The sequence below is a fragment of the Symphalangus syndactylus genome, chromosome 20 (assembly GCF_028878055.3).
Source record: "Symphalangus syndactylus isolate Jambi chromosome 20, NHGRI_mSymSyn1-v2.1_pri, whole genome shotgun sequence".
NCBI lineage: Eukaryota > Metazoa > Chordata > Mammalia > Primates > Hylobatidae > Symphalangus > Symphalangus syndactylus.
This window is the reverse complement of record NC_072442.2, coordinates 37,242,965-37,267,981: the sequence shown is the minus strand read 5'-3', so window position 1 is coordinate 37,267,981 and position 25,017 is coordinate 37,242,965. Positions and strand designations below refer to the sequence as shown.

The 25,017-nt window shown below is 49.4% G+C and overlaps 2 protein-coding genes across 2 annotated transcripts; one reads left to right on the top strand and one right to left on the bottom strand.

Moving 5' to 3' along the window:
• Positions 1 to 18,071: 18,071 nt before the first annotated feature.
• PRAC2 (PRAC2 small nuclear protein) lies at positions 18,072 to 19,139 on the top strand. The gene is made up of 2 exons (XM_055258487.1): positions 18,072 to 18,151; positions 18,707 to 19,139. The coding sequence occupies exons 1-2, from the start codon at positions 18,117 to 18,119 to the stop codon at positions 19,062 to 19,064; spliced, it is 393 nt and encodes a 130-aa protein (XP_055114462.1). The 5' UTR covers positions 18,072 to 18,116; the 3' UTR covers positions 19,065 to 19,139.
• A 4-nt stretch (positions 19,140 to 19,143) lies between these two features.
• Positions 19,144 to 23,199, bottom strand: HOXB13 (homeobox B13). The gene is made up of 2 exons (XM_055258471.1): positions 22,441 to 23,199; positions 19,144 to 21,482 (listed from the first exon to the last, which is right to left on the bottom strand). Exons 1-2 carry the CDS (start codon positions 23,039 to 23,041, stop codon positions 21,229 to 21,231), a joined length of 855 nt encoding a protein of 284 aa, XP_055114446.1. The 5' UTR covers positions 23,042 to 23,199; the 3' UTR covers positions 19,144 to 21,228.
• Between the last annotated feature and the right edge of the window lie 1,818 nt (positions 23,200 to 25,017).

Genomic DNA, 25,017 nt, shown 5'->3' with positions numbered 1-25,017 from the left:
TTAGGGAGGGCATCCTGGGCAAAAGTCAGAATGCAACTTTTTTTTTTAAACCCCTTTTAACAAGATGCTGTTGAAATCCTCTTTTGCAGATGTTCTGCCAATCGAATGGAAACTGTCCATAGTGGGGAGCAGAGAGCCTCATCTTGTCTGGACATCCATCCTTAAGGCCAGAGTTCTCCCACCACCAACTTTAACTTCTGCCCTAGCCCTCTCTCTTCCTTTTCAAAACCCTCACAACCCAGGAAGGGAGATTCTGGAGCCAAGACTGTACCAGCCACACCTCCCCAGAGTTGTTAAGGAAGGAACCCGAAGCCAGGGGTGGTCCTGTGACAATCACCCCCACTACCAATAGCAGGACAGATGTGTTTCTAATGGACTACACTATCCCCAGAGGTCACATGATTCAGGCTGCCAAGGGTACCTGCCCTTGGGAAATCAACTCCTGAAGGTAAGTTGGGATTGGGCCCTGAGAAGATCCATGGAAGCGCAGAGGACCCTGCCTCTCTCTGCTGCTTCATGCTGTAGAGGTGGTACTGGGGAGAGCCTGCCCCACATCCGGCGGGGCAGCTGGGACCATACGTTTGATGACACTCTGCTCCCTCAGTGTGGAGCCTCATCCTCATCTCACAGTCCAGCAGGCCTCTGGCAGGATGGGCTGGTCTCACCCAGTGTGTGAGTTTTTTTGGAAGTGACCTGATTTTGGAGTTTCCCTCCAAGCCTTTCCCAGGCACATGCTTTCTCTCTCATTCTGTCTTCTTTTTTCGATCTTCTTAAATCTGATTTTCTCCTTTTTCCCTCTCTTGTCTCCATCTTTTTTCCAGTCTCTCGCTTCTCTTTATTTCTCCCCGTATTTCACTGTGTTCTCTCCCCGCCCTTTCCCTTCTGTTTCTCTCCCTCCCTCTCTTCCCACCCCCTGCCTGGCCTTCCATATATCAAGCAGAGTTTTATCACCTTATGCAGGGGCAGCCTTGCCACCTGCCATAAAGTTGATAGGCTAATGACAGTTGGTGGATATTGCCATGTCACAAGTGCAGGGACAGCATCAAAAATAGCCCTCATGTCTAAACCACTTCAGCTATCTTTTTTATTTTTAAAATAACTACATTCACATGCTTTTAAGAAACTATAAAAATGTATGAAGTAAAAAGATCTTTCTCTCACACTGTCTCCACCTCTCCTGGTCTCACCGTTGTGCTTAGGGGAAACCATCGTGATTAGTTTCTTCTATGTCCTTCCAGAGTGTCTTTATGCAAATGAAAATTATTGTGATAATATATTCCCATTTTCCCCCTTACTACACAAAAGGTAGACTACCATAATCCCATTCTGCACTTTTTTTCACTTGATAATAAAAACATGATTTTATTAACGGGTGTTTATGGAGTGATTACCATGTGCTATGTGCCTGCTGGGCACTGTGGAACATACACAGGTGAACAAGATACAGTCACAATCCCCGTATTCAAGGATCTGAAGACCGTCTAGTGACAAAGCCCAACAGGCTCATCTACATTCAGCCATGCGATAGAGGGCTGAATGCCTTTAAATAAGTAAAGTCGGCCAGGCATAGTGGCTCATCCCTGTAATCCCAGCACTTTGGGAGGCCGAGGCAGGAGGATCGCTTGTGTCCAGGAGTTCGAGACCAGCCTGGGCAACATAGTGAGACCCTGACTCTACAAAAAATAAAAAATTAGCTGGGCATGGTGTGGTGGTGTGTGCCTGTAGTTCCAGCTACATGGGAGGCTGAGGTAGGAGGTTTGCTTGAGCTCAGGATGTTGAGGCTGCAGTGAGTCATGGTTTGTGCCACTGCATTCCAGTCTGGGGTGACAGAGCGAGACCCTGTCTCAAAAAAATAGTAAACAAAATAAGTAAAATCAAGGAACAGTGAGAGCACAGAAGAGGGAGGAGATTAAATCCAACCTTGAGGACTCATGGTGGGGATGGTGTCTGAGCTGAACTTCGCAGAATGGATGGGATTCTGCACACACAGAGCTGGGGAAGTGAAGGGTTTCATGTGGTCAGAGATCTCAAGGTGAGAAAGTTCTGGCACATACAAGGAAGTGAAGGGCAGAAGCCCAGGGGGTTGGGAAAGGACACAGCTGGAGGGGCAGTGTGTGCAGTGGGAAACTTAGAGAACTGGGGTCAACCACCTGGATTTAAGTACTGGTTCTACCTCCTACTAGCTAGTCAGTTCTTCATCTGTGAAACGGGATAAAAATTATCTCCCGCATTATTAGAAGGATTAAATGAGGCAACATCATGAAGACCTCACAATGAAGGACTGCACAGTGTGAGGTGTTAGGCCTGAAAAGACAGATAGGAATTTGATCTTATATGGCCCTGGGGGCCATGATGCAGAGCTCAGGCCTTATACTGAAGGCTTTGGAGAAGGGAACAGTGAAGTGTTTGGGATAAAGAAATGACATATAGGACCAAGGAGAGAAGGTGCGGGTGGTAGGACAGGCATTTCATGAAATGCTATAAATCTTATCTCTTGGTTACCAATGAAAGACAACTACACATCAGATAAACTTTTACTTTATTATAAAAATGATTTATAGTTTCACTTAGAAATGCAATTTCAGTGGGTAGTAACTCTGTAACTATATGGTGGCATCCTTGGAATATATTGATTTATTCACTCCTCATTTATTTATTCATTTGACCAACATTTGTCCAGCACCTATGAACAGTTAGGCGTTTGTGCCATACCTTTTATCCTGAAGTCAGTTTACCAGACATACCATGAAGGCTGACTGAAGAGGGTCTGCTGAGTTCCACAACTCTCAGTCTTACCCCAGTGCCTCTTTGGAACATCATGGCAGAGAAAGGAGGATCACATATTTCTCTGACTTCTAGCTCCCTGCAGTTAGAAGAAGTCAATCACAGCAGGGCTGAGGACAACAAAAGAGTCAGATCCAGAGGATAAAGTCATGATGTCAACAGTGTGGATCAAGACTGGCCAAGGCTGGGTGCAATAGTACACACTTGTAGTCCCAGCTACTCAAGAGGCTGAGGCAGGAGGATCGCTTGAGTGCAGGAGTTCAAGTCTAGCCCGGGCAACATAGTGAGACCCCCATCTCTTAAAAAAAAAAAAAAAGAAAGAAAGTAAAGAAAAGAAAAGGAAAAGATTAGCCAAGCCAAGAGAAGTCCAGGGCAGAACATTTTATTTCAGGTAATTGGGAATTGATGATGTATCATCACTGGGCCCTGTTCTCCCTTTGAGGGGTTCAAGCCAAGTGGAGGAAATGCTTCATTCCCACTTGCCTTTCTGACCAGATTCTCCTGCAGTGCTGCAGTTTTCTGCTTTTAGGGAGCTGAGGATATAGATTGAGGTATGGTAGAAACTACAGAGTGAGCCTCATCTGCCTCATTTTTTTGTTTTGTTGTGGGTTTTTTGTTTTGTTTTGTTTTTTGTTTTATTGAGAAGGAGTTTTGCTGTGTCACCCAGGCTGGAGTGCGGTGGCATGATCTCAGCTCACTGCAACCTCTGCCTCCCAGGTTCAAGCAATTCTCCTGCCTCAGCCTCCCGAGTAGCCAGGATTATAGGCATGCACCACCACCCCCAGCTAATTTTGTATTTTTAGTAGAGATGGGGTTTCTCCATGTTGGTCAGGCTGGTCTCAAACTCTGGACCTGAGGTGATCCACCCGCCTTGGCCTCCCAAAGTGCTGGGATTACAGGCATGAGCCACTGCGCCCAGCCCATCTGCCTCTTTAATGAACCGAGGTGGCAGAGACGGCACCCTCAGCCCAGCCACTGGAAAAGCCCTTCCAAGTTGGAGGAAGACCTCTCAGCCCAGAGTCATACTTATACCTAACAGCTGTGCCAGATATGATTCTGGGCCATGGAAACATTCAGAGTAAAAGTAGTATATGGGGCATATTGAGATGCTTCCAAGGAAACCTTCTGGGGGGCAAATAAAATGTTTTTATTGAGAAAGGTCTCGCATCTATCATCTAAATCATCTCTGATATGAAACAACAGTCTCTGGTTACTCACACCTGGGTTGAAGGAGCCACTCCTCTGGGGAATCCCTTGTAGCTTTACACGTGAATGGGGAATCCTTTGTTTTAGAGCCACAGCTTACTCTTCAGAGAAAGGGCATTAGGAAGGGAGACAACTGATTCTTAGGTCCAAAGCCCAGAAAGCAGTTCCGCCTCTAAGGCGGAGTGAGCCCCACCTTGGGCCAAGCTGGGAATGAAGCAACACTGGTTTTATTTTTTTGTTTTTATTTTTTACCTTTTTTCTTTTCTTTTTTTTTTTTTTTTTTTTTGAGACAGCATCTCACTCTGTCACCCAGACTGGAGTGCAGTGGTGCGATTTAGGCACACTGCAACTTCCACCTCCCAGGTTCAAGTGATTCTCCTGCCTCAGCTTTCTGAGTAACTGGGATTACAGGTGTGTGCCACCAAGCCCAGCTAATTTTTGTATTTTCAGTACAGACAGGGTTCCACCATGTTGACCACGCTGATGGCCAACTCCTGAGCTCAGGTGATCCACCTGCCTCTGCCTCCCAAAGTGCTGGGATTACAGGCATGAGTCACCGTGCCCAGCCCAACACTGGTTTTGTCACCTGTACACATACTCCACAAGTGTCCCTGACAACCAAGTTTTCAGCTCTCCCAAGCCTCAGACCACATGGCACCAAACAGCTAGATGAAAAATTCAATTAGACACACAGGCACTATTTTCCTACAGGTTACTGAGGTATTAAAACAACTGGAAATTTAGATGAGTTTGTGTTGCTTGTCCAAATATTTTATCAAAATATTTTATAAAAAGGGGAGAAGAGGCAGAAGAAAATAATCAGGTAGACCGCCAGGGTAAGGAGGGACAGGAAGAGGAACATAGCATGCGCTCCCCAAATTCCCAGAGGGACAAAACTTTTTAGGGCAGTTTTATTTAACTGCTATAAATTGTCAAAGAACATGAAATCATCTACATACATTGTGAAACATCTGATATTCCATGGCAACCATGTCAAATGCATGCAGATCATTAAGATAGAAACCAAAACTCATAAAATCATAGATATTTTGCTCTGATGCAGCTGTAAATTATCCTTCAGCTTCACCAGGGGATCTCTGCCATTGTCATGTCTAAGTAACCAGTTTCCTCAATTCCCATGCTTCCATGCCAAGCATTTTCGTTGGGATATCTGCCAACATGCTAAAAATGTACTTCGTTCAATTATGTGGCCAATTCTTGACCTGACCATTCATATCATTTGCTTAGATCTCCCTTTCACTGTGCCTAAGCACAGCCAGCCCTGTGTGACACAGAAAGTTCACTGACAGTTTGAATAATTCAGCCAGGAAGGTCCCCTGGAAGATCACATGGGTAGAGAAGCTCTATGGAGGCAGAAAAACTGGCTCATCCCTGAGAGAGCTCCAGGAACAGTCTCTCCCACGCCTCCTCTCCCATCCATCCAAATTTCTCAGAGCTGCTCTCAAAGCTGCACAGAAAAGATTTGGAGACAAAAGCCAATAAGCGGGCCGGGTGCAGTGGCTCACGCCTGCAATCCTAGCACTTTAGAAGGCTGAGATTGGTGGATCACTTGAACCCAGGAGTTCAAGACCACCCTGGGCAACATAGGGAAACTCTACAAAAAATACAAAAAATTAGCCAAGCATGGTGGTATGCACTTGTAGTCCCAGCTACCCCAAAGGTGGAGGGGGAGGATGGCTTGAGCCTGGGAGTTCAAGGTTGCAGTTGAGTGATGATTGTGCCACTGTATGCCAGCCTGGGTGACCAAGCAATACTGCATCTCAAATAAAATAAAGTTAAATTAAAATAAAATAAAACCTTGCCGGGCGCAGTGGCTCACGCCTGTAATCCTAGCACTTCAGGAGGCCAATGCGGGTGGATCACCTGAGGTCAGGAGTTCGAGACAAGCCTGGCCAACATGGTGAAACCCTGTCTCTACTAAAAATACAAAAGTTAGCCAGGTGTGGTGGTGGGCACCTGTAATCCCAGCTACTCAGGAGGCTGAGGCAGGAGAATTGCTTGAACCCCAGAGTCAGAGGTTGTGGAGAGCTGAAATCATGCCACTTCACTTCAGCCTGGGCGACAGAGCAAGACTCTGTCTCAAAAAAAAAAAAGCCAGTGAGGGGAGGCTCCTCTCACCTCCAATAACAAGGAACTGGCTCCAAGATATCCATTTACCCTTTCTGTAAAATGGACATTCTTTCCCTTTGCCTGTACCTCACCATACATGAGATAAAAGACGTGAAGAACACAGGTACTTGGAAAATGAAAAAGTTTCATACCAGTGTAAGAGGGCTTTTTCCCTAGACCACAGCAGGACTTGAATCCAACCCATTGGCTCAAAGTCCAGCGCTCATTCTATTCTGCCACAGCTGCTGAGCAATGAGGCAAGTTCTATCTTGGGCCAGGGCAGGGCCAGCCCACGGCAGCAGGTAAGAGCCGGTGAGTTGCATTAACCTGCTAGAGTAGGGGAGTGTGACCTGTGAAATAAAGATCCTAATGCTCCCTGCTCCCAGAGTGCAGAAATAGCACTGAGTGCCCTTCCTCTTGAATTTTAAAATGCCTCGTAATACTCTCCCCATGTCCTAGATTATGATATGGAGCTAGAAATTAGCATTCTATTCCATCACACTGTGGGGCCTTCGCTTTGGGGGTTGAAATGATGGTTTTTAATAAGCTGGCTCCAGGCACCTGTCACCAGTAATGGCAGTTCTGCCCGGGAAGATAGATCGCTTCTTGTTAAAAGACCACGGGGCAATAAATTTCCTGAGTCATAACTCAGCTTCCAAATCAGGACTCAGGAGAATCACTTCTACCTTCTGGCACTAACCCTTTGGCCTCTGGTCCCTGCTGACCCTGACCATTAACCTCAGTCACAGCTCTTCTTTGCCCAGGTCATTGTGCTTGCATTTAGGGGAGTTTGGTGAGATCCACAAGGGCATAACTTGTACGTGTGACTATGCCCCAGGACTGGGGTCAGTGGAGGGAGATCATAGAGAGGAGCAGAGCCATGAGTCTTGATGGTCTGCCGTGACAAAACGCAAATCTCTGCTGTCCCAAGGATCCAGGCCATCAAGACTTCAAAATAAGCTCATCATAGAAATTTAAGCAGTTCTGTCAGACACTGGCATCTTTGCTGAGGCATCAGGGGAGTCTTTAAGCGCACAGTGGCTCACACCTGTAATCCCAGCACTTTGGGAGGCCAAGGCAGGCAGATCACCTGAAGTCAGGAGTTCGAGACCAGCCTGGCCAACATGGTGAAACCCCATATCTACTAAAAATACAAAAATTAGCTGGGCATGGTGGCACATGCCTATAATCCCAGCTACTTGGGAAGCTGAGGTGGTGGGATCACTGGATCCCGGGAAGTTGAGGCTACAGTGAGCCAAGATCACACCACTGCACTGCAGCCTGGGTGACACAGTGAGACGCTGTCTCAAAAAAAAAAAAAAAAAAGACCCAAATCAAGAACTATAAGACCAGCGGGCATGGTGGCTCACACCTGTAATCCCAGCACTTTGGGAGGCCAGGGCAGGTGGATTACCTGAGGAGGTCGGGAGTTCCAGACTAGTCTGGCCAACTTGGGGAAGCCCTATCTCTACAAAAATACAAAAATTAGCCAGGCATGATGGCAGGTGCTTTTAGTCTCAGCTAGTCAGGAGGCCGAGGCGGGAGAATTGCTTGAACCCACAAGGCGGAGGTTACAGTGAGCTGAGATCGTGCCGTTGCACTCCAGCCTGGGAGACAGAGCAAGACTCCATCTCAAAAACAAAAAACAAACAAACAAACAAAAAAACAAACAAACAAAAAAAAGAACTACAAGACCGCTCTTTTTGACAGCAGCTTCCCCAACCAGAACCAGCCCAGGAACTGCTTGCAGGACTACCTGGACTTCCACCTCTGTGAGAAGGCAGTGATTGCTAAAGGGGAATTGTCTTTGTGTGTGGATGGTACCAGCCTGTGTACAAGTCCCTCATTCCCATATCCTGGGTCTCAGCCTGGGACGACCACTGGGCAGAAGGCACATTTCCCTAGGAAGATTTGAACTGGCTGCACCCCACCTTTCCTCTGTCCTCCATCCTTCTCCCAGGGCGGTAAAAGGGGACCTGGATACATGGCAATCCCCACCCTGGAACCCTCAATCATGACCTGACTAATTATAAAACTTATCGGAAAGTGAAAGAAAGAAAGAAAAGAAAGAAAGAGGCCAGGTGTGGTGGCTCACACCTGTAATCCCAGCACTTTGGGAGGCCAAGGTGGGAGGATCACTTGAGGCCAGGAGTTCAAGACCAGCCTGGCCAACATGGGGAAACCCTGTCTCTACTAAAAATAGTAAAAATTAGCGGGGTGTGGTGACACATCACCACTACTCAGGAGGCTGAGGCAAGAGAATCGCTTGAACCTGCAGAGGTTGCAGTGAGCCGAGATTGCACCACTGCACTCTCCGGCCTGGGTGACACAATAAGACTCTGTCTAAAAAAAAAGAGAGAGAGAGAAATCCAAGCAAATGTAATCAATCATGTTCTTCAATCTGACCACTTGCTTGTGTGGATTGGAGACTGATACATGGATAATGAACTTTTAAAAATACCACAGAGGTAGTAAATTAAACATATATAGTGCCTACCCTGTAACCCAGAAATTCTACAGGAAATGATTCAATTTGTTCACTGAAAGACTTGTTCAAGAATATTGATAGTAGCTTTATTTGTAATAGACAAAAATACAGACAACTCAAATGTCCATCAACAAATGAATGGATAAACTTGTGGCGTATCCATACAATGGAATAGCAGAACACAATTAAAAAGAATAAACTGCCAATACACACAACAACATGGATTAATCTCACAGATGTTTTGTTGAATGGAAGAAACCCAGACCCCAAAGAGTACACACTGTGTAATTCTACTTATACAAAGTTCAAGAGCAGCCAAAACAAGTCAACGTCAATAGATGTGGGGATTTGAGACTGATCAGAATGGCAGTTACAGCCAGGCACGGTGGCTCATTCCTGTAATCCCAGCACTTTGGGAGGCTGAGGCAGGTGGATCACCTAGGGTCAGGAGTTCGAGACCAGCCTGACCAACATGGTGAAATCCTGTCTCTACTAAAAATAGAAAAATTAGCTGGGCATGGTTACATTACAGATGGAAGCCTGTAATCCCAGCTACTCAGGAGGCTGAGTCAGGAGAATTGTTTGAACCCGGGAGGCAGTGGTTGCAGTGAGCCACACTCCAGCCTGGGCGAAATAGTGAGACTCCGTATCAAAAGAAAAAAAAAAAAAAAGAATGACAGTTACCTCTGGAATATTATACTGGAAAGGATCTGGAGGGAACACACAGGGATAGAGGAAATGAAATGTTTTCTATCTTATTCTGAATGGTGTTTATCTAGGTAAATAGGTAACTTCAAGCTATACACTTAAGATTAATACGCTTTATTGAATATATGTTATACTTGGAAAAAGGAAAGTTGTTTTGTAAAACATCCGTAGTGGGTTTTTTGACAGGAAAAGGTGTCTCATGTCTTTCTTTATAAAATATTAAAAATCCAACTTTATCCTGATTTTAAGTGAAAAAGGAATAAAATAACAATAAAAAAATAAGAAGTCACCACTAAATATGAATGTGTGAAGCCGTTGTAGCAGTTCCCTGTCTGAAGCACAAACAGGAAGTAACTCTGGTGCCCAATAGCATAAAGGTTTTTTCCCCCCTCTCCTCGGCATCCCAAGGATTAAGCATATGCTCTGGCCAGCACGCAACCCCAGTGACCTCACATGGCAGTGCCAATAAAACCAGACTCAGACACCGGGCTCTACCCCAGTCCCTCCATGTCCTTATTGTTGCCTGTGAGAGCAGTTGTCCTTGTAATCCCCAAGTTCTGCCTGTTGTATTTTTAACTGAAAGTAAGTTACAAAATAAATAAAAAATCAATCTATTTCTGAAAAAAAATTATTTTTATATTTTAAAATCCCATTTCTATTTCACATGACAGTGTTAGATGAGTCAGCTATGTATCTGTTAATTTTAACTCTTTTAAAATATTTTCTACCCTATTTTTATCCCTCTTCTATTCATTAGAGAAGGTCAATGCCACAGGAGTGCAACCATAATAGGAAAAAAATCCTCTCTATCAAACAAGGGCTAGCATTGGGGTTGGGAAGAAGGGCCAAGCACTTCTCCTGCCACCCACCCGTCATCAGTAACTGTCAAATATTTACTTTTGGTAAATATTTTGGTCTCTGAACCAAAGACAATACCCTAGGAAGGGGTGAATCAATCCAGTTTGGGTTGGTCCCACCCTTTCTTTGCTTCCTTCACCTATTTCCTGCATTGCTCTTTTTCTTTGTAAACAGATACAAGCTTTCAGGGGGTGGGAGAGCAGTGTTAAAATTTTAAAAGTAAAACACACGAATCTTGAATGTTTAGTTTAATTAATTTTTACACATGTATACATGCACATAACCACCACCTTGATCAAAACATGGAACATTTTGAGCACCTTAAAAGGCCCCCTTTTATTTCCTTCTAACAATGGGGACTTTTTTTTTTTTTTTTAAAGACACAGTGTCTGCTGGGCCTCGTGGCTCATGCCTGTAATCCTAGCACTTTGGGAGGCCGAGGCAGGGGGATCGCTTGAGCCCAGGAGTTCGAGACCAGCCTGGGAAACATGGCAAAACCCGATCTCTACCAAAAATACAAAAAACTAGCTGGGCTTGGTGGTGCACACCTGTAGTCTCAGCTACCTGGGAGGCTGAGGTGAGAGGGGGAGGATCACTTGAGCCTGGGAGGTTGAGGCTGCAGAGAATAGTGATCACACCACTGCACTCCAGCCTGGGCAACAGAGCAAGACCCTGTCTCAAAAGAGAGAGAGAGAGAGAAACTCATTACAGCCTCGAACTCCTGGGCTTAAGCAATCCTGCCACTTCAGCCTCCTGAGTAGCTAGGACTACAGGTATGCACCACACCTGGCTATTTCAGAAGGGGGAATTTTTAACCTAGAATTTTTGAAGCATTCTATTTCAGGGGATTCTACTCTCATGTCTCTAACAAACATACTTAGTGACATAATAATTTCTGTCTTATGAATTATTTTTAAAAGTAAACATGGAAACAAAAAATCTAAATGATTTTTAGATAAATAAATGCAATCATTAAAATCATGCTTTTGAAGAATATTTAATAACACTGGGAAATGTTCATAATCTAACATTAAATAAAAGGCAAGACAAAAAAATTCTTGCAGAATCTCAGTTTTGAAATTGTACATATGTGCGAGGAAAAATAACTGAAGAAAATATAACAAAAGAGTAGTTTGGTAAACTTTGGATGGTAGTATATGGGGTGAATTTTATTTCCTTCTTTATAATTATTTTTATATTTTGAAATTCTTAATAATAAGAATGTGTTACTTTTCTAATCAAGAAAAAAATTTCTTCTTTTCATTTATTTGTTTTCTAGAGACAGGGTCTTTCTCTGTTGACCAAGCTGGAGTACTTTTCTAATCAGGAAAAAAAATTCTTCGTTTTATTTATTTATTTTCTAGAGACGGGGTCTTGCTCTGTTGACCAAGCTGGAGTAGACTAGGCTGGAGTGCAATGGCAGGATCAAGGCTCACTGCAGCCTGAAACTTCTGGGTGATCTTCCTACCTCTGCCTCCGGAGTAGCTGGGACTACAGGCAACTGCCACCATGCCTGGCTAATTTAAAAAATATATAAAAAATTGGCCAGGCGCGGTGGCTCACGCTTGTAATCCCAGCACTTTGGGAGGCCGAGGCGGACGGATCACGAGGTCAGGAGATCGAGACCACGGTGAAACCCCGTCTCCACTAAAAATACAAAAAAATTAGCCGGGCGTGGTGGCGGGCACCTATAGTCCCAGCTACTCGGAGAGGCTGAGGCAGGAGAATGGCGTGAACCCGGGAGGCAGAGCTTGCAGTGAGCCGAGATCGCGCCACTGCACCCCAGCCTGGGTGACAGAGCAAGGCTCCGTCTAAAAACAAAAACAAAAAAAAAAAATTGTAGAGACGGAATCTGGCTATATTGCCCACGGTGGTTTTGAACTCCTGGCCACAAGCAATACTCCCACCTTGTCCTCCCAAAGTGTTGAGATTATAGGTGTCGGCTGAGGTGTCCAGCTGAAACTCCTCTTTTTAAATATGGGTACAGCCTAAAAGACTAACTTTAGGGAAACAGTTTTCTAAATTATGACAACTTCTTTCGTTGCATATTCTGCAATCTAAAAATAGCACTTAGAAGACTGCAATAACTTGAGGAATTGCTTATGACACAGAAAATGTACAGTATGTTTTCAAACCAAATTAGGTTGTATATAACTAGGTTGAGGGGAAGGGGAACAAAAAGTAACTATTAACGGTGGTTGAAAATTATAAAATGTACACATTGAAACAATTTTTTTTAAATTTAAAAGGGGCTGTTTATAAAAAAGTTTTAAAAGTAGCTCTGTGTTTTAAGACCCATATTCTACTCGCTGCGATCGGGATAGTTTTTTTTTCCACTTTGAGGTTCTTGTTTTTTTTAAGGGGCAGGAATATCATTTTGCATCAGGCCCTGTAAAAAAAAAAGGGGTGGGTGGGTAGGGTAGGAACCAGGATCTTGGGGAAAATTATTTCAATGTGTTGAGTCTGAAGCTTTTTGGAAAGCAATGTAGATGTGATCTTGTTTGCTCTGAATCGAATTCCACAGAAACCGTTGTGCAGAATACTGTAAATCCTTAACTTTCATAAACGCCGGCACCGAACTCACGCAAAACTACCCAAGTGCCAAAGACCATTTCTGGGAAGCTCATTCCATGAGACCTTCGCATTTTTCCAAATAAAAGGCTTCCCTTCGGATCTAATTATTTCTCCTCTACAGGGCTGCGGGAGGGGGAGGGGATGTGAGACTAAGGCAATAGATTAAAATTTAAAGTCCTTTCTCGCAGCTTCAGTTTCGCCCCCACACTGTCCCAAATGCTTAGAATCCTCCTCGTCAGAATGGGAACGGTGCCCCGGCTTGTCCTAAAAGACACAGTCCAGGTCCGTGAACTTGACCCAGGCGCCCACGCCTCTTTTCCCCGAAGGTCAGACAAAGACAGAAGGGTTGGCTGGATTCTTTCCCGGGCCACGAAGGCCTGGGGATCGAAAGTTGAGGAGGAGAAGACTGCAAACCCCTTTGGTTCGAGCAAACTCTGTGGCAAGTAAAAGGCAAATTGGTGGGGGCGGGTAGGATAGGGAGAGCATTATCTGGCTAACTCCCGCAGGCCTCTTCCGATTTGTCGGCGGGGACCTGCCTCCCTGCAGTGTCTCTGGCCCCAAATACGGAGGCCGGGAGCTTTTCGTTGCCTCGCCCGATTTAGTATCTCGTTAGCCGGTGTCGCTGAGCCGCGGGGGCCTCCCGGCTGGAAAGGAAGTGCTGCGCTCGAAGAGCCCCACGCCAGACGGAGTGGCCCCTGCGCCTCCCCGCCCGCCGGCGCGCCCTGTTTACCTTCGACTGGATGTTACTGAGCCAGGGAGAGACCCGGAGATACAGTGTTCGATCTTCCCTTGCTCCAGGATCCTGAATTCTTTAAACACACGCGCGCGCGCACACACACACACACACACACACACACGCAGCACTACTACCGCCTGAGCAGGCCGCTCCTCGCAGCCTCTGCAGTTGGCGGGTCGCCTGGAAAGACGCGCCGGTTTCCCGGGTCGGACGGCTCTCCAGGCCGCTATTTCCTCCGCCAACGAGTAGGGAGACGTCCCATTTGCGAAGTTTAAGTTTCCAGGTCCTGGGAAGGCAGCTGGGAAATCCGCGGGGCTCGGCAGCCACTCTGGTAGGAGCCCGGGATCGGATAGCGCGGCGGGCGACAGCCCCCCGGATAACCCCGCCGAGGGAGGGGCGCATGTAAAACAGAGCGGCGACTGCCTCGTTACGACCGACTCGAATATTCTGTAATAATTCTTCGGCCTTAGCTAGTATTCGTTTGTGTACACATTTGTTTATCCTGATTATTAAAATAAATTAAGGATTGGACTGCCTAAAATAAGGTAAACGAACATGAAATGCCAAGGAGAAAAAGAGAAAAAGTTACACCATGTCGATCCTGACCAAAACATTGGCCTGACTTGCCGGATGGCCTCAAGAATCCGGCTTTTAGCTGCAGACCCGGCGGGTGTTCCCGGGAAGGCAAGGATTGGAAGCTCTTTGATAAAGCCGCGCGGGCTTAGGTGGGAGAGGCCCGGCTTCTTGCGTTCCGGGTCGCTCCACAGCCCCCTCCTCCCTTCCCCTCCACCCCTCCGCGTCTCGGCCTGGCTCCGGAGGGGTGAAGGAATGTTTATAGCCTGACTCAAGTTCAATGACAAAACCCTGCCTGGAATGGGAGGTGCGGCGAGCTTCAGCCATCAACCTGACAAAGGCTGGGCGCAGGTCTCGGGCGGAGGACGACGGGCTGGGCCCACCTAGAGCTGGGGAGCTGAGGGCCCACAGGATGGGTACGGACCCCGCGGACCAAGAGCTGCCTCTCTGCCCTCCGCCTGGGGTCTGAGGAGTTTGGCGAGTAGTGCGGGTGCGTGCCTACCTGGGTAGGGGTAAGGCGATCAGCCTCTGAGCGGGCCAGGGGACGTCTGATTACTGCCCAGGCTTCGCCCGGGGGTCCAGGACCCTGTGAGATGCCCCTGCTCTCTGCCCGGCCAGCTCTAGCTCACCCGGAGCGAGGATCCACACCGTCCTTCTACCCACCGCGACCTGCATTTTCTGGCCTCCTCCTCCGAGTTTTGTTCACATCTTCCCTCCCGGATTTGATATTCCAAGCATCTTCTCCAGGGAAGACTCCCAGAAGCCATGCTTGTGTGTGTGTGTGTGTGTGTTTGTGTATCTTTCTCATTCCCTGTTCTCCGTCCTGTTCCCCATTTGTTCTGATTGTAGTCATTTGGTCATGGAATAAAATCCCCTGGCCTCAGGTCACATATGGGGAAGCTGCAGACCCAAGATTTACCAGCATAGGAGTCAGGCCTGGTGGGAAGGGAGAGCATATTTCCATCTCTTTCCTCCTGCCTTCCACCCCTAGTGGAAGATTTTGCATACTCAATAAATGAGTAGTTGGTTGACAAAAATGTCCACATGTGTTTAATCCCCTGTTTGCATATATGCAGATCTGTCCAGTGCCTGAGGAGGGGCTGAGTCTAGGGCATTTGGGTGCACCTGTATGATCTCAGCTGGGTGACTCCGGATGGAAGCAGGTGCTTGTTAGTGTCTGAAGGGCCTTGTGGGGAGAGGTATATTGACAATGGAGGAGTCCCTGGGCTTTCTATTTTATCAGTTGGTGGTAGAGGTTAAGTGCTCCTGCTTTGGGACCCAGATCAAGTAACTTACCCTCTTAGTTTCAATTTCTTTAGGTTATAAAGTGCTCACTCAGTTGTGGGTTTTGTCATTATGGGAGGGGGAACTGGCAGGTAAGGAGCCAGCTGTGGGGAGAAGAGAGTTAGGTGAGTCCTGAGTGTTTTTGTGGATTACTGTGCCCACTCCAAGACCAGTGACTTGGCAATATCAGTGGCTGGCTGAAGATGTGAGCATGTGGCCCCCAGCCTGCTTCTGTACTGGACCCAGAGCCCCTGTGCACACACGTACCTGCTGTGGCATTGATCCCACACTTGGCAAGGCAGAGCTTCTGAGAGGGTGCAGGAAAGGGAATAAGGAAGCCAGGGGCCCAGAGAAAAAGGTGCAATTATTATTATTATTATTATTATTATTATTATTTGTGATAGAGTCTCACTCTGTCACATAGGCTGGAGTGCAATGGCATAATCTCAGCTCACTGCAACCTCCACCTCCCAGGTTCAAGCAATTCTTGTGCCTCAGCCTCTTGAGTAGCTGGAATTACAGATGTGAGCCACCATGCCCAGCTAATTTTCGTATTTTTAGTATTTTCACTATGTTGGCCAGGCTGATCTCAAACTCTTGGCCTCAAGTTATCTGCCCACTTCAGCATCCCAAAGTGCTGGGATTACAGCCATGAGCCAGTATGCCTGGCCCATTTTTATTTTTTTAAGGCCCAGAGCTTTTGCCTTAAGGATGAGTTAGTAAAAAACAAAAACAAAAACAAATTTTATAATCACGGTTAACTTTCACCCAGTTTTCTTTTTTAAAAAATTTTTATTATATAAATAGAGACGGGGTCTTGCTACATTGCCCAGGCTGGTCTGGAACTCCTGTGCTCAAGGAATCTGCCTGCCTCGGCCTCCCGAAATTCCGGAATTACAGGCTGAGCCACCACGCCTGGCCTCGCCCGGTTTTCAAAGTAGATGTTTTGTTAAATGTTGTAATTTTAAATAATAATAACATTAACAATATTAATTTTGCTTATGCCAGGACTCCATCCCATTGGAGACAAACATTAAGTCTTATGGCAGACCTTATAGCGGGTGCTAGTTCCCACTCCCAAGCCTCTCCCCCGCCTAGGCCCTGCAGGTCCCACGTGCTGCGAAACATTTTCTTTGTCCCTTTCTGCCCAAGGAGGCTGCCGGTCTCTCCAGGAACCGCGAGTAGGTGCTCCCGCCAGGTGGTGTCGGTGAGAGCCTGCTGCTCACCCTTCCCTTGTTTCCCAAAACTTCTGAAGGCTCCCAAATTCCTGGGAGACTCCCTCCCAGGGCCTCCTGAAGCAGCTGCCATACTGAGCGATCCGTCGGTAACGCCCTTGGCCCACCGATCAGTTAGTTTACCTTGTTAGAGAGAAAAGCACTCTTGGAGGTAGTAAGATGGGCCGGTCCTTGATCTGAGAAATGGGCTTACAACACCGCTGTTGTCTCTGCAAAGGTGGGGACCAGAATCCAGCTTGCCTGAGCTTGCAAGCAGGCATCGGCCTAAAGGTTTCAGCCTCCCAGTGGCGCTCTGTTTGCACACCTTAGGCTAGGAGAGGAAGGACGGGAGCACAGCACTGGGTTCCCCCCTCCCTGTAGAGTCTCGGGCGGGGCTCAATGAGAAGGCCTGCGGTTGGTGGCTCCCCACCTCATAGCTGCAAGTCGGGGCGAAAGCTGAAGTTTCTCCTCCCAGCAGCCTCCTCGCCTTCCCGCAAACCTCCGAATCTCCCTGGACCTCCTAGTTGCTGTGGCCCTTCCTCCCCTGATTGGCTTCCTCCCTCTTTCCCAAGGCCAGAGAAGTCCTCTCTTCCCCTCACCTTCCTCCCTCTTCCCATAAAACGTTTAGGAAAATGGGGGCGGGGGTGGTGGAGACCACCAGCCTGGAACTTCAAGTTCAATGGCAAAGTCCCTGACCCTCCCCCCAGGCTGGGCGCCAGCATTATTCTAGGGGCGATTAAACTCTTTTACTGCCCCCCTGTGCCCCTCCCAGTTTGGGGGCAGTTTAGGGGAGGAGAGGAGGTAATGGTGGAATTCTTTCCTTCACTCTCTCCCGACCACTTCGTCCCCTCCCCCTCATCCCCTCTACACAGAACTAACTGGTAGGGAGAGAGGAAGAAAGGCTGGCATCGGTTCCCCATTGGATATTTTAAATCTGTCTCAGGCCCAGGCCAGCGCCTGGGGGGAGGGGCGGGGTGTCCTGCTTTTGGGCGAGAGGCCCAGGGCCACTCCAGAGCTTTCTCCCCTCTTTCCTGGAGAGCGACTGTTCGGGTGAGAATGGTATAAATTTCAAAAACAACGAAACCTTCTTTTGCCCCCTCCGCAGCAGTCGCCTCCGGGCTTTATTGCAAGTTTACGGTAACGAGTTCATCTATTTAATTCGCGGTTGCAGGTCGGGGGTTTCTATTAGACAGGACGCAGTGGGGCTGGGGGGCACAGGGTCTCCGCTGAAGGAAACCCAATTAGAGTGAAGCACTTAGAACCTTCAATACAACTTTAATGAAGGGGAGGAGGGGAGCTGCACGGAAGAGAAGTTTGCTCTGGGTTGGGAAACGAAAGCTGGAGCTGCTCCCGAGAACTGGGGGGGCCTGTATGAGGTTTTTTCCTGCTTCGAGGGCTTTCCGGCTTCTGGTCTGGGAACTACTATTTGGAGTAGGGATCGCCTGCAGGGAAGGCGGGGCGGATTCTCGGCTGGCGGCGGCCTCGCAGGGTCCCCGGAAGCGCTCGCCAGCCGGAGTAAAACCCGAAAGATGGAGCCTCAGGTTCGCGCTCTGCGTTGTGGATGCCGGAACCGAGATTCAAAAAGAGCTTCCGGAGGTAGTTTCTACGCATTGCGCCACTACTCCCTTATTCGGCTTCTGGAGGCCTAATAAAATCCACCTGCTTTGGACTTAGAAATTATTTCGGGCCTGGAGCCCGCGTAAACGCGACCCTGTGATCCCGCTTCGTAGCTTGCTGAGAGACTCGCTGCGGGAGTTTGGCTCTGAGGGAGGGGAACGGTCTGGAGGGCAGCTCAGAGTACAATTGCGCCTTGTTAGTGAAAAGGCGCCCTGCTTATTTTCCGGAGTATATGTGTGTGCCTCTGCGTTAGTCGTCTGTGAGATCGTTGTCTGGATTCACCTATTGTGACATTGTGTTCACACGTTTATCCGAATGGTAAGCAAAACATTTCCTCCTGTAGCTTAACATAGCCCTTATTTAAAAGTAAATAGCTGCAGGCGAATATAGGTTTGTAGATGTTGTTGTGATTTAAACACAAATAAGTGAGAGATTTCAATGTGGTCGTCCGGGGATAGGTGGGAGACTAAAATTGGGAAGGGATTCCCAATGAAAGGGTTTAATACAAAACGAAATTTAGTATTTTTTGCACAGGTTCCATACAAGTAAATCCGAAAAAAGTGGGAGGGTCCACACCGCGAATTGTTACGGCGAGGAAGATAAATATATTACTAAAGAAGACCTGGACAGAAGGCGGATGGCGCTGCGGCCTGGCTCCCGCAGACCGACCGCCTTCTTCCATGCGAGATCGCTCGTACCGAACCTCCTTGCCTTCTTCCTGGGTCTCTCAGGGGCTGGACCAACACATTTGCCGATGCCCTGGCCTAATGGCAGGCGACATCGGGTCCTGGACCCCCACACGCAGCTCAGTACCCACGAGGCCCCAGGCTGCTGGAAGCCTGTAGCTCTGCGGGGGATGAAAGCCTGCCCGCAGGTTCTCCTGGAGTGGTGAGCTTCTGCCGGAAGGGGGCGCCCTTGTCTTTTTAATGGTCCTAACACACTCGTGGAATAAATCTCTAAGATTCCACATCTTTTGTTTGCTCTGAATTTATTGCGAGTGAAAAAGAGAGAAAACTCTCAAGTTTTAAGTTTCTGATAGCAGAGTGTGGGAGTTAGAGCATGGGGAGTCCAGATGTCCCAGACCCTCAAAGGTCTCTACCAGGGCCACCTCCGTTAGTGGCGGTGGCAGCCCCTCTTGTGGCCTTTTTCCTCTCTCCAAGGGGGCACCCCGCACCATGCCGCTCCCCCTCATCTATCTCGCCCCCTCCCCACCGGCCCATCTGCGCTAAACTCTCGCCAGTTCCGAAGTCGGCGAGGGAGGAGGTTTACTTGCCCTATCGTTGGTGGGTTTGAGCTTATAGAGACAGAGGAGTAAGAACCTGCGATATTGAAAGCTACCCACATGGGGCTTCCTTGAAGGAGGACGTGGAAGGCAGAAAGTGACCTCCTCTGAGCGGTGCATGTAACCGTGGACCTTAAGCTGGACCACTGGGCTTGGACGATTTTTTAAATCAGGGAATCGACCTCCTCTTCCTCCTCCTCATCCTCTTCCTCCTCCTCATCCTCTTCCCCCGAACCCCCAGTCCCCATGCATTCACACACTTTGGCCTTTTCCCTCAGTCCCAGGCTCCTCTTTGGTAAATAGATTCGTAGGTATCTAAGTCACGTCCCACCCTCACTCCTTCCCAGGAGAGGAGCCAGGGCTAGGATCCCACCCGACCGCGGGCCGTAAACACGAATCCCTTGGCTGCGGCGGCTGCCGCGGGATTTCTTGGAGACCTGGCTCCGGGAGGGAAAGGTCCTCGAGGTAGTGGCGGCCGCGGCCCACCACCGATTGCTCGCCACCGACCCACTACTCGCCACCGACCCACCACTCGCCACCGACCCGCTGCTCGGAGCTTCGGTTCTGTGGGTTCTCCAGACTTCAGACCTGGCGCTCAATCGTGGAGAATGCGCCGGCAGGCCCCTCCCCACCCCCAGCCTAAGGTGCAGGAAGGCCCAGCACGAACCCGCTGGCTTTGCTGCGCGGCCAGGAGATGAGTCCCACCGGGCACTGAGCCCAGATACAGGACATCAGAGAATGAACACAGAGGCAGAGGGCCCCCATGTCCCTCTCAGAGTCCCGGCTCTGCAAAGAGCCCGTCTGTCTCCAGCTTCCAGAATTCCGCACTGTGGATCTGTCTACGTGGACCGGGAAAACAGGATTGGCACCACTCTGCCACTCCGTTTGTGCCTGGGAAGCGCTGAGTATGCAAGGCCACAAACATCTACTTCACTGGGATCCCAAATGCTCAACAAACCATGACCTGCTTTGGTCAGAACCACCAGAAATATTAAAGGAAGACTCAGAGAGTTTGGGGGAGGAAATTAATGGTGAATTACCCAGGCACTTTCTCAAACCTCTTTTTCTCTGGAAGGAAGGACTGACTAGGGGCAGCCTGATGGCTTCATTTTCACACGACAGAAAAATCAGAAAAATCATCGTGTTAAAGATGGGGACTTCCAATACCAGTGGGTACACCCTATGGGGTGGACAAGGAGGGAGGAAGAGACAACCTCTACAATTGTCCACCTGCCCAGCTGTTAGCTGAGAAAAATGCTAAACGGACACCACAGCCACACAAGCGAATCTGCCCTTTCCCCCTCTCCTCAGTCTTCCTGCTGTTACTCGGATGGGAGGTGTAACGGAAGGGGGTCTGAGAGAAAGCTTCCCTGCAAAGGGATCGCCTTCCAAATTTATTCATAATCAGCTCAATTCATGAAAGCAGTTTCTAAAGTGCTCTACAGAGCTCTAGATAGAAAATATGAGGCTAACGATCATGGCAGCTAGTACTGGTTATCGTGATTATCGCCACTGTCAGGATGAATGATTATGACTGGGCCAGGTTCTTTGGGAACCCTGGTGGAGTGGGCTGTCACATGGGGCTTCCCTCTCCCTGCACATACTGGGTACCCAGGCCGCTCCTGAGGAACAGTCCAGCAGCCAGTGGCCTGGGAAGGGTGTTGTCTCTAGGGGCCTCTCAGCGGAGTCCTTGGCCCCAGCCTGGGCTTGGCAGGTTCCTGGTCTCCCCAGGACACCCCCACTTTCCCTCCTCCCACCAAGGCAAGGAGATCTCTTAAGGGGTAGCGCTGTTCTTCACCTTGGCGAGAACCTTCTTCTCTTTGACCCGGCGGTTCTGAAACCAGATGGTAATCTGGCGCTCCGAGAGGCTGGTGGCTGCCGAGATCTTGCGCCTCTTGTCCTTGGTGATGAACTTGTTAGCCGCATACTCCCGCTCCAGCTCCCGCAACTGCCCCTTGCTGTACGGAATGCGTTTCTTGCGGCCTCGACGAAAGGCGCAGGCGTCAGGAGGGTGCTGCCCGCTGGAGTCTGCGCGGCGGGAAAGGGAGGGAGGAAAAGGCATGGTCCGATCCCCACCCATGCAGACCCAGGCCTTGCAAGCCCCAAGCTAAGTCATCTCACAGGTGCACACAGGTCACCCTACAGGCGCACGTGCAATCCTGTTCCTCCAAAGAATACCGCGACACCACCCTGGCTTCCGGCTTGTTCTCTCACCACCGCTCAGCCTTGGCTCCTGAAGGCCACCCTCACCCATCACTGCTCTCACACCCGCGAATCTGCAAACATACCTACACACCACACACAGTCAGGCCTTTGCCCACCATCACATACGTCCACTCTTCATGCATTTCCAGACTCTTGGCCACTCTTTTAGATTCTAAAGGCAAATTCTGGAAACACGTTTCTGCCCCCACTCCCAATACGTACGCGCGCACACACACACACACACACACACACATATTCACCCATCCCAGTGCACACACCTATGTCATGGCTGCAGGAAACCTAAATTTTTATTTGGAAATTGGAAAACTCATCTAATAGAAAGTGAGAGGTTGTATTCTCTACAGTACATCCAATACCTTTTTACCCATCTCCCACACCCACTCCCCACTCACCAAATTGAGTTATTTAGCCTTTGTGTAAAATTAGTTTGGAATTGTGCTGGGTAGGGACACCCTGATCCCCACTCAACAGCAAAGAGATCTAAACCTCTCAGACATGTTGAAAGGCTGGTCCCAGGGCCTCCTGGAGAATTGAGGTGGCCCTCAGGCTTCAGATAGCACCCAGCTCAGGCCCCTCACACTGACCTCCATCCAGGCCCTCCAGCTGCCCAGACGTCCTTCAGAGTCCTAATAACCAAGGGAGGAGCACCAAGCTCATTCTCACCAGCTCCAAGTCTCCCTCCTCCTCCTCCCAGGGAAGTGCCAGTGGGACCCACAACCCCAGGCTCAGAGACAAGGGGACCCAGGGTAATAGAGGTTACCTGCAAATGCAGCCTTCCAGAAGGGACCTGGTGGGTTCTGTTCTCCCTGGCAACACATCTGGCTGTTCCAGCCACCAGCGAGAGCCCAGGACTGGTAACTGTCCACAGGCAACAGGGAGTCATGTCGCGGTTCTCCGGGAGCACCCAGAGTCTGCACCACAGACACGTCCAGGTAACTGGCCATAGGCTGGTAGGTTCCCGGATATCCCGGATAGAAGGCAAACTCAGTGGGGCGGCTGGGGTACTCTTCCCCGGCCGTGGGAGTCTCCGCGGGGTACGCCGCCAGGGTGGCTGCCTGGGCACAGGGTTTCAGCGAGCTCCGGGGCACTCGGCAGGAGTAGTACCCGCCTCCAAAGTAGCCATAAGGCACGGGAGCTGGGGACGTCCCCTGGGGCACCCCAGGGCATGGGTGGCATTGCTTTGGCGGCTCCACCGAGCCTGGCAGATCCAAGGGGGCATAGTTGACAGCAGGCATCAGCGTAGGCGCCGCTTGGTGGCTGGTCAGAGGGGAGTGGGCGACCAGATTCCGCCCACCTCCCGCTCCCAGCAAGCCTTCGATATCCTTGGCTCCATCCAAGGTGGCATAATTGCCGGGCTCCATGGAGCCGAGGGTCGGCTCATGAGGTGCGGGGGCGGGGAATCTAGGGGGCACCCAGCTCGCTCTCCCCACCCAGGCCGGGGGGAATCCAAAGCGTTTTAAATCGCTCCCAGCTCGCGAGGCGCCTGCATTCGCTCAGCACGGCCGTCTTGACGCAAGAGACGCAGGGGCCCGGGCACGCGCGCTGATTGGCTGCGGCCTGGGGGAGAGAAGCTAATAAAATCCTAAAGGCAGAAACTGCGAAAATACTTTACCCCAGCTTATTCTCTCTCTCTCTCTCTCTCTCGCTCTTGCTCTCGCTCTCTCGCTCTTTCTCTCCTCTCTTTTTCTCCCTCTCTCTCTTCTTTTCCCTCTCCACTCCTCTCTCTCTTATTCCACTTAAAAACAACAGGAGAGAAAAGGAAGGAGGTGTCCTTCCGCTGCTTTCCAGTTTGCAGAGTCCCAGTTACACGTCTGGGGGGAGGGGAGGCGTGGTGGGCGGAGGGAGAGGGGACGAGGAGACGGGCCCCACCTCCTTCTCCGCCTCTTCCCTCCCTAGCTCTCTGTCTCCTGCGCTTTGGCAGGTTTAACGAGAGAATAAAAAGCTCTCCCTATAAAGTGTCCATCTTCTGGGGGGGGAAGGGGAGTCGCGGGTGGGGCCGGGAGGCTGCTCCCGGCCTCAGAGGAGAACCCGGGAATGCGCCTGTGTAAGAGGAGGCTGGGAAATAGGGGTTAATAGGTGTTTCTGGCAGCCCCTGGCTTTGGGTCCTGGGTACTAGCACCCCAGTTCATTCCCGGTACCCTTCCTGTCCCAGATGCCCTGGAATGAGCTGCTCCGGGCCCCAGGGAGGTGCCCTGGACGCCCCTTGCCCAGGGACTCGCTACTGCCCAGAATGCTCTGGAGGCCCTGATTCGGGTGAGGCTGAGGGAAGAGGCGGGAGACACGAACGTAGACGTAGAGGACACGCGATCTGGATGGAACCCGGGACACTCCACCTCCGGATCTGAAGGGGAAATGGAGCCTCTAGAGTGGCCTGTGGAAGGGTCTGGATTTCCCTTTGAGTAAAGACGTATGGAGGGACGGAGACCCACAGGACTTGAGGGAGGGACTGGGAGAGGGAGAGATGAGACCCAGGGACAACAACACGAAGAGGGAAAGAGAAAAGTTGACAGAGGGGATGGGACAAAATCTTGTAAAATCCTAAAGTGTCATTCAGAAAAGAGAAAGATGAGAGTCACTTTCCCCTGTTTTGGGGATCTAAGGAAGTCTGAGGAAGCCAAGCCTGGCTGACTGCCAGAAACCAGCTGTGGGAGTTCTGGACCCCAAGAATACAGGCGCCTGTGTGGAGATGCCAGTCTCCCTGCCCTGCAGTCCTCTCCCTATGGTCTGCAAGGGGCCCAGGAAACTGTCCCTGATACTGGCACACTCCCACCCAAGCTGAGTGCCCAGAAAGCCCAAGACCCCCATCTGCCTCCTCTAAGCTTTAAACTTCCTTACAAGGAAAAGGGAATGGGAGGGGAAACCCCAACCACTGGCAGAATTGCTTGAGGCCCCTCTGTTGGGGCCTAATGTGCAATGCAATTCAGAAGAATCAAACGGTTTGTTTCACAAATCTGTCTTTCGAGGTTTTCTGCTTCCTTTACTACCCCTCCCAAATCAAATCCTTCTGTCTGCTTTTTCTAGAACTCCCAGTTTTTCTGGAGAAGACAGGAATGTTTCCATTCTACACGAGGGTCTTGACAATTATATGAAATGGCTTACCCTAAACTCTGGGCAGACTCAATCATAGCCTCTCACCAACCTGACCTTGAACTTGAGCCACTTTGTGGGAAAGGGCCCACAGGCTGTAGTGTACATCACTCCTAATGAGCATTGTTGTAATTGAAGACACCAAGCATGAAATCTTCACTAGATTGTATTTGAAAACAATATGGAAGAAAAGGGAGGAGAGGTCTCTTCAATGCTTTCCAGTTTCTCACCAGAGTTCCTTGCTTGTCTA